Below are 9,466 nucleotides of genomic sequence, written 5' to 3' on the forward strand. Positions count from 1 at the left end.
GCACCCGCAGGGAATTGAAGCCAAGAAAACCTTGGCGAACAAGTAACCATAAGACGGATGCGGGTACAGTGTAAAGGCAAAACCCTTCACATACCTAGCACCCGCAGGGAATTGAAGCCAAGAAAACCTTGGCGAACAAGTAACCATAAGACAGATGCGGGTACAGTGTTAAGGCAAAACCCTTCACATACCTAGCACCCGCAGGGAATTGAAGCCAAGTACCTCGGCAACCAAGTAACTATAAGACAGGTGCGGGTACAGTGTAAAGGCAAAACCCTTCACTTACCTAGCACCCGCAGGGAATTGACGCCAGGAATACCTTGGAAGTAAAGTAACCGTAAGACGAGCGCAGGTACAGTGTTAAGGCAAAACCCTTCACATACCTAGCGCTCCGCTGGGAATTGAAACCAAGAAGGATCTTCTGGGCAATGCTTGCGGAAAAGGAAATAACATCCCCGCATAGCGGGAACGTCGAGAACTACGTTGTTTAAAGCTCCAGGATGGAATTGGTGGTTTTAACATAATTGATCACTATGTTCAAAACTACCAAAACCTCATGGAGAATCCACACAACTGGGACTCAATGCTCCTGACTTGCGAGGAGGTTACAGACCTACCCGCATCATACCCAAAGACCAAGCAGGAAACTCGGGCATTTCTGCAAGTGACAAGGACTTCCCATGGAAAACCTTACAAAACCCTTTTCAAAACCCCTTTTAAGTCCAAAAGTTCACCTCACTTTATTAAACACGCATGAGAAGAACATTGGACTGGGGGGACTTGAAGAGGTAGGTCCCAGCAGAGCCCAGTTGGACCCGCAAGACTCACCTTAAACAGGGACGTCTGCGCAGAGACCAACTGGATCCGCAGGACCAACCATGCTCAGAGAAGTGACGTCCTTACGCGCAGTATGCAAGCTGGTCCCGCAGGAAATGCCTCCCATGGTGAAGGACTCCGCCTGTTCCCGCAGCCTCGGATACAAGCCATGAGTGAAGGCCACCCGCGCAGCATGGCTACACGCACTAGGCACTTAACTCTCCCCAGTGTCACCTGAAGGAATGAGCAAAGGCGGGAGGGGGAAAACTCCCGCCTAAATGAGCCAGTCCGTATGATGGAGGATCTTTTGTGTGATACCTGACGAGGTACAGACAAAAGATCTGACCAAGAATGCGACAGCTCACTGACAGCAGCATGGCAGACAGCACGCCACAGCACTGTGACCAATAGCCGCCGCCTACCCACCAACTCCTGCCATACCACGTGCCTAGCCTGTTGTTGGCAGAAGAGGAAGAGTGCACGACACGCCTGCTCTGTGTCAGCCGCTACCTATCCACCACTCACAGGCAGGGCACGTGCATAGGTTACAGTTGGTAGCGTGTTGGGCCGGCTAAACCCTTTGGAAACCTACCTTCGGCTATAAATACCCCAAATGGTATGACCATCTGATCTTATCATATTATCATCATATATACCTGATATCTGCTCTAGCAATCTCTTAATATACTTTTATATTTAAAGAGCAATCTAGTCTGATTCTCACGCCGGAGGGTGGTCACAAGGAGGAACCCCCCCCTTCTCAGTGACGAGCTCACGGTGTCTGTTTTGCAGGTTATCAGAAGAACCATCTTCCAAGGGTCTAACCCCTCGTGGGAAACAGCTCTCCAACCCCTAGGTTACCAGTAATCGGTCGGGGTTCGATTGGTGTTTCTTCAGTTTTAGATTTGCTCGTGCTCCACAACTCTGTTCACAAAGGTGATCTTCATTTGATAGTCATTCAGGGTATTGTGTTGGTTCCTTACTGGCATATTTGGATGGCTAGAAACAATCTCCACCAGCTTCTCAAACAAATACACCTCCCTAAGATTAATTATGGAAGACGTCAAGACTTTTGGATTTTTGTGGGTTGGCAATAGATTTAAAAAGAAATCGTTACCTTGGGAAGATTGGTTTGTAATTTGTTTTGTTTCGGCGGCCCACTGTTTGTCAGGCTGTTTCTAACAAAAATTGTTTTTTGGAAAAAAAAGTTAGCCACATTTAACATAAGTGTGCTATGATGCTATCAGTCTATCACCATGCTCTAACTTCTACCGAACACTTGAACTTTTGCGTCACTTTCTACGAGGTCTTAAATACATACAACCCAATTAAGGGGGTACACGATTCCTTATTTTACCTCCTTATATTATAAGTTGTTTGAGAAAGTTAAAGATTGTGAGTATATAAGTATAAGTTACAACTCTACTTATAACTTATGACTTAAATAAGTCACAAGGAGGTAAAATAAGGAATCCCAAACACCCTCCTAAAGTTCGGTCAAAACTATAGCAAAAGATATAAACAAATAGAATAAAGAGAGAAACTATAATATAAACCATAACACAACACGTGTGACGAAAAATACAATACAACACGTGTAACTTTGTAAAATACACGAGCCATTTCTATTTTGGTGAGGTAATAAGATGGTTAGTGTGTAGAATAAAATATCAAGAGTTCATTCACTTAGAGTGTAATATTTAGTCGTTCAAAAAGAAAAATGTATTTCCAAGCACAAAGATTTCACTTCTCACAACCAACTAAGACTAAAACTAGACAACTACCGATAAGTTTTAGCTTAACTACTATTGAAGGGGGAAGTGAAGACTTGGGCTAAAGATTTCAAGGTTTCAAGATAAATCTGATCCCAACCGGATTTTAACGTAATGGGTCTTAGAGTGACGCGTTTCCCCCGGATCAAGAGACGGTAGACCTGGGCTACCTAACATTGTGTGTGATCACGAGAGTATTTGGTTGTTTTCTGTCATTTGGTTTCCCCTTTCGTCGTCTCTACCTAAAGGTCGATGCAAACAAGCAGGTTGATTACATCCTCTTCGATGCCAGACCAGGTCGATTTCAACCCGTTCGACTCCAATAAAAGTACGATTTCTACTCGATTCCAATCCCTAACGTTGATTTATGCTGTGTTGTATAAACAGCTTTGGTAGGCTTCAAATAAAGATAGTGTTTATAGACCATTAACGTGTGTTTATCATCTTTCAAGTTCTGTTCAGATTTAATCGATTTCTGATTTCTATTGAATATGAATCATTTGTTTTTTTTAATTGATGTGAATTTTGGAATATTGAATTGTTCGATGCTTGTAAAAAAAGGGAATTTTGAATATGGATTATATGGTTTCATCTTTATTCAATCTTAGTTTGCTTATTTTTTAAACGGTATGAGTTTTCCAAACATAATTATGGTTGTTTTTTTTCCAAGTTTTCTTATTTGTTAGTAGGGGTTTTACGGTCCGGTTTTAAGGTCAAACCATAACCAAACCGCTAGTAACGGTTTTTAGTAACTTATAACCAAAACGAACCAGTAAGAAATAAAACGAACCAAACCAAATCGTTACGAACGGTTTGGTTCCGGTTTGGTTTCACGGTTTGAGTTTATTAGGTGCCGTATTTGCGTGTTGAACAACTCTCTTTATAGTTGCAAGTACTTGCAAGTACTGCTGTTTATGGTTGTAGCTTTTTTTGTTTAATCAATAGTTGGCAAAGCTATGGAGTGATCATTGTCTTTCGTCACCGATTCGGACTTCGTCTTCTTGGCATGAACCCTAATTCGTTATTTATTATATTCTTTCTTCTTATTTTCCTTACATGTTGCTATTGCAAAGGCTTTGATCCATTTGCATCATGTTGCTATTGGAGACAGGGCCTATGATTTGGTTTTGGATATGTACAAATTATGGGTACTCAATGATTGTAGAGTCCTTTTTTTTATGTGAGTAATGGTAACTCGTAGATCTTTTCATGAACCAATATTTCTGTGTTTGCATATTGAACATGCTTAACATGTGAACTTGGAAGTGCTTCATAGTTTGGTGTTCTCATTAAAATAGTATGGAGCTATAAGTTATTATGCTTCAGTGAATGAATACACTTAATTTGATATAGGTACTTTGAAATATGTTTTTCTTTCTTGCAGCCTGTGATTATAAGTCTTCCTTTATCATTGCAGGTTAAAAGTTTTCCTAATCCTTATGATAACATTGGCATGTGACAAACTCGTTTAAAGAATATGCACGAGGAAGAGGTCGAAATGGGAATATTGAACCCACTAAAGGAAGCTAAACGAATACAATGAATTACCAAATGAAGATGATTTAATGCCTTAACGGGTCAAAAGTTAAAATCGAAAGTGAACTATCTTTGTTTATATTTATTTTGTATCTGTTTTTTCTAGTTTTTATTATGGATCTTTGTAATATTTTTAAGTTTCTAATATATATGCACTTTTATTTTATTACCATTTTGTGTTAATGCAAAAAAATATTGAGTTTGAAGTCAAAGAAATAGTGCAGCCCCAAAAATCTAACAACACTGCACATGTTTTGCACTACAGGCCAGATCGAGATTTTTAATGCCCTAGTTGATGAATATCATTTATTAAACAACTTATATAGGTTGGTTATAATGAAAGTTTGTATTAAGATATATTTTGGTTGGTTATAATGAAAGTTCGGTCATTCTGTACAACTACTAAGCGAATATTAATAAAGGGGTAAAATAGTCATTCTGCATAGTCATTCAGATGTTGAACCAAACAACACTGATTCAACACTTACGGGCTCAGAGCCTCTTAATCATTCAAACCTCTTAATCATTCAGCACTTAATGGTTCAGCACTTGCCAAACAGCCCAAAGACATATACTCATTTCTGACTCATTCAACCAAATAGCCATTACCCATTCCTATCTCATCAACACATAAAACACACACCTCAAGCTTGGTACAAACGGTTTACTGATTATGTCACGCGGTTCACAGCAAATGCGAGCTTGAAAGAGAAAAATATCCGATCTCCAATGGAAGAAGGTGCGATGGATAGATACCTTAAATTAGGGCTCCAACAATCCCTTGGTAGAAGCTGCAATTACTCGTCAGCTTGCAGAGAACTGGCCTTGATCCTCAAACTCTCGTACTCCAAACTCCCCAAATCTTTACAATCACTTGTCTTCCAAGACCTCCTCACCGCCTTTCGCCTTCTTCCCAGGTACAATTGGATCTTAATCTAATCACGCAACAATTGAATTGCCCTAATTATTTGATGATTGTCAATGAATTTTAGGATGCAGACACAATCAGCAATTGCAGCAGCTAATACACTCGTTCAGGCTGCTGAGTCAGCATTACCTAAGCAGAAGAAAACTCTGGCGGTCACTGAGTTCAAGCAGGCCATGGTTGCTCATAAGAGGTGCTCGAAAGCCCGCCGCGATCAAGGTTGGTTCTTTTGATTTCATGTTGTATAGACAATTCTATACTATAGTTGTGATGATTTATATTGACATTCATTATTTTGAGACAATTTTATGCATGTACCTTAGTTAAGTTAAGCGCATTGATTTCATCCTCTTTGTAATATGGTGACCGGTGTCTATGATCCAGGGCCGGCCCAAATGTGTTACCAACTAAGGCTTGGGCTTTAGGCCCCAAATTGAAAAAAAAAACTATCTAAAATTTATATAAAAGTCTTAATTTGATTTTAAATACACACAATGTAACTGTGCTATGATGGAAAAGTAACTCGCCTACAGCATGGATGACCTTGTTTCGAACCCTATTCCCTTCCGTACATTCTTATTATTTTCCTTCAGTACTTTTTGGATCCTACTCCAAGTGGTAATGATTCGCTATATTGGTATTTCTCAATATTTTATAATTTAATTTTCTATTGTTAAGATTAACTCAATATTTCTTTCTACTACGTCATATACATTTCATTTCCTTAAAACAAAGATTTATTCAATAACTTGTAGTTCAACCATAATTGTTTCGAGATTATAAAAGATAAAATTCAACATAACATTATATTAGATATAACATTTATATTTCTCTAAATTAAGACGATATGTGTGTAAATGCTCGTGCTAAAAATTGTCAAATGTGTGTAGTGTCATCCACAAAATATTTTTCATTATCTTCTAGTCAAGTTATTTTCATGTCGTATTTTAACACAAAGACACATTCACATTTTTGTTGGTTTATTCCAAAAAAACAAATATGTCATTGTAATGCACTAGTTTATGTTATAAAATAGAGTGTCTAAAGAGAAATTAAACTAATTTGGTTTTATATTTAGCTTATTGTGAAGCAGACTGAATAAAAATATGACAAGTGCGGGCCGAATTTTTTTTAAAAAGGCCTAAAAACTTTTATTTGCTTTAGGCCACCAAAATTGTTGGGCCGCCACTGCTATGATCAAGATAAACGGTTAAGCATAAAATGTATCAAAATTGGGATAGATCAGTAAAATACAAAATGTAACAATAAATTATCATCAATGAATCTTTATAGATTCTAATAAAAAAACCACCTGGATATAGTTTCTTGGTAGTAGCAACTTTGAGCAGTAGCAACGAGTCATCAACACTAAGTTGCATTACAACTACTTAGGTCTCCATGCTTGATTGCATGTATTCGATTTCAGTTTTTATCAAACAAATCTATACAATAATTTGAGACCTAATAATTGTTAGTGTCTGGCGACTGATATGAGAAAAAGGCAGCTGGTGCTAATCCTAATCTTATTCTCGTCCAAATTTTTATGGCAAGTTGCCCGTGTATCTTTGGCCCCAAGTTTTAATCCCACGAAAACTCTAGGTGTTTAGCCTATATATATATATATATATATATATATATATATAGTATATACACCCCCTATTTAATTGTAATTCTCGTCACCTCCAAAGTGATAAGATTGTCTTGCTAGCTGTAGCCGTGGATGTGTGTCGGTTTAAACCGAACCATGCGAATCTTGTGTTCCTTTATTTTTTTTTCTGTTTGCTGCGTTGTTTGTGTTCGTGTGCGGCCAAACATAAGTCAACAGCAGCATATCTGTTGCTGCAGTTTCATTTCTTCTCATTCTTGGAAAGCCGTGATACTCATGCTAACACTGATATTCTATTTGTTGATAAAACATGTAAATAATGCTATATAGTCTAAGAAAATGAAGACATACTTCTGATTCACTATTGGGTCATCTGATAGTGTCATATTTCTCATTGTATTGCTCCCTTTCAATTGGTGGCTTTCCCTAAACATGAAACTAACAGTGAAGCCACAACCACAACTTCATTCAGTTGTTGCTGACTTCATATAGCTTCAATGTTAGTTTCTGTCTCCTATGATACTCCAGCTTCATCGACAGATCCTGTTGTGTTATCTTCAGTTGTCTACTTGTCTCTTCTCTTAGCTTGAATCTTGTGTTACGTCTCTACAAGGAGGATTTGAGTCAAAATCAGTGGTTGGCTTACAACTTGCTCTGATATCACCTGTCAGATCGATTGATTTCAACCTGTTTGTATGGTATGATTGTTCTTTGAATTATAGAAATATGTGTGTGATTGAGATGAACAGATAACGTAAATGATGCAATAGGGGCAGTAATTTAACACTTCAAGTGCCTTGTGTCTTTGTTTCATAAAAGGGTTAAAACTCATAAATGTGGGTTTTCTCTGTACTTTAAATTAAAATAATGAAGCATTAAAACTCGTGGCAGTCCATATTGTGTATAATATATGCTTCTACTTACATAAATTTTTTCTGTGTTCTTTTATCCAGATTTAGTTGAACTTCCACAGGATGTTCTAGTGCGCATCTTCCGTTTCTTGGATTTACAATCTTTAATTTCTGCTTCACAAGTTTGTCGGTATATTCTTTCTCTATAATCCTTTTTATATCTGATTTATATGTAGACATAACCAAAGGGATGAAGAAATAATGAAAGGTTTACTTGGTAAATTGGTTGATATGCAAAGCGGATGAGATAAATGCAACTTCTGGTTAAGCAAATTAGTTATCACAACTTATACCAAAGTTATATGTGAATGAAATAAAAGAAATAAACATAAATTAACTTGTTTCCACCATGAAAATCAGCATGCTGGTAATACATGTGAACATTTCATATGCAGGTCATGGAATGCTGCATCAAGTGATAACCATCTATGGCAGTTGATACAAACCACGTTCTTCAACACTTTACATTATTTCCCCAAAATTGATAAACTTCATGGTGGATTGGCTGATCATGAGAAGTCTGAAAGCTCCAAAGAAAGCATTGCATGCAATAACAACATTGACTGGAGAACTAATTTTAAGATGACATTTAATGGTACGCATTTGAATTCTGTGTTACATGTATAGAAATATTACTTTGTTGTGTGTTATATTTTAGTGATTAGGTTTGTTTTGATTTCAGGCCTCTCTCATCAAAGAAGCTTCTTACATATTCAAGGGGATTGTGCACACGTTGCCATGAAATCGTCTGGGTCACGGACATGTGTTTTGAAACTGCTTCTAAGCTGGAATGCAAATATCTCCATATCAAACCAATATCTCCATCGCAGGTAAATTCACCCGTAGTTTTGGGTTGTCTAATTCATTTAGATCATTTAAAGTTCATTTTTTACATCTTACTGATATGAATAATGGGAACAATGAATGCAAAATTGTTTTTTGTTTTTTTTAAACTCAGGTTGTTGAGTACATAGACGGTGATTACGCTTCAAGCGAGAGCGATAGTGATTCAGAGTTGTATGATGAATTTTGGTCCAAGCTTTGGGCATATCCCAAGAGTGGGTTATCTGTTTGAGGTCATGTGCATGGTGCCATGGATGAAGCTCGCTAGATGCGTTGTACCTGATTTTTCTGGTCAAGCTCTTTTTTTATTATTATTTTTATTTTTATTTTTATATTGGTCCAAATTGTAATTGGACACATAGATTGAATATGGATGGTGTTAGAATTACATGTCATATATGGAACAATAACTATAGAGATTGTTAGCGTGAGATTATAAGATATATATTTTAACAACCCACCGACGCAAAAATTCTGTCCTTTTTCTTTGGAGAAGCTCTTAACTAAAAATTCACGGGATTGCATCAATACTTTGCTAATCAATGTGATTAGACAAAACAGAGTTTATGTTGGATAAGTGGTCTTATTGCCTTCAACAAGTTATGGTAGATTGGTCGGAAAGCAGTAGAAACATGATCGGATTCATACAGTTTATTCGAGACAACCACTCCCCAAAATAAGAACACAAGGAATCAAAATAAGATAACGGTATGATAACATGATATCGAAGTAACAATATATAGAGTATAATGGTTTTGAAGTATACACCCAAGGAAAACCAAAACCCATAGGAAAACCAGCATCATTGTTACCGGATTCAAAATCTGGTTGACTTTGTTTAGGGACGGGTGCAAGATTTCCGACCCTAAATAAAAATCTACATGAACTATCTTTAATCAAATCCTTGTGAAGCTGTACTTGTAATTATATCGAATGATTTAAATCATACACAATCTACTACATTTTATTAAAATCAAAAGATGTGAGCGACTCACATTGCGTAAAAATTATAGCTTGCTACTTGCATAACATTAATGTTCAGAATCTACATACCAAT

General features: G+C 37.2%; 1 protein-coding gene across 1 annotated transcript; it reads left to right on the forward strand.

Moving 5' to 3' along the window:
* The first annotated feature begins 4,846 nt into the window (after positions 1-4,846).
* Positions 4,847-8,933, forward strand: LOC143578434 (F-box protein At5g52880-like). The gene is made up of 6 exons (XM_077062024.1): positions 4,847-5,041; positions 5,117-5,268; positions 7,609-7,696; positions 7,962-8,180; positions 8,249-8,396; positions 8,525-8,933. The coding sequence occupies exons 1-6, from the start codon at positions 4,854-4,856 to the stop codon at positions 8,639-8,641; spliced, it is 912 nt and encodes a 303-aa protein (XP_076918139.1). The 5' UTR covers positions 4,847-4,853; the 3' UTR covers positions 8,642-8,933.
* The last annotated feature ends 533 nt before the right edge of the window (positions 8,934-9,466 follow it).

Source organism: Bidens hawaiensis, unplaced genomic scaffold (assembly GCF_021521415.1).
Source record: "Bidens hawaiensis isolate Kalapana, Puna unplaced genomic scaffold, B.hawaiensis_p1.1 tig00029272_1, whole genome shotgun sequence".
NCBI lineage: Eukaryota > Viridiplantae > Streptophyta > Magnoliopsida > Asterales > Asteraceae > Bidens > Bidens hawaiensis.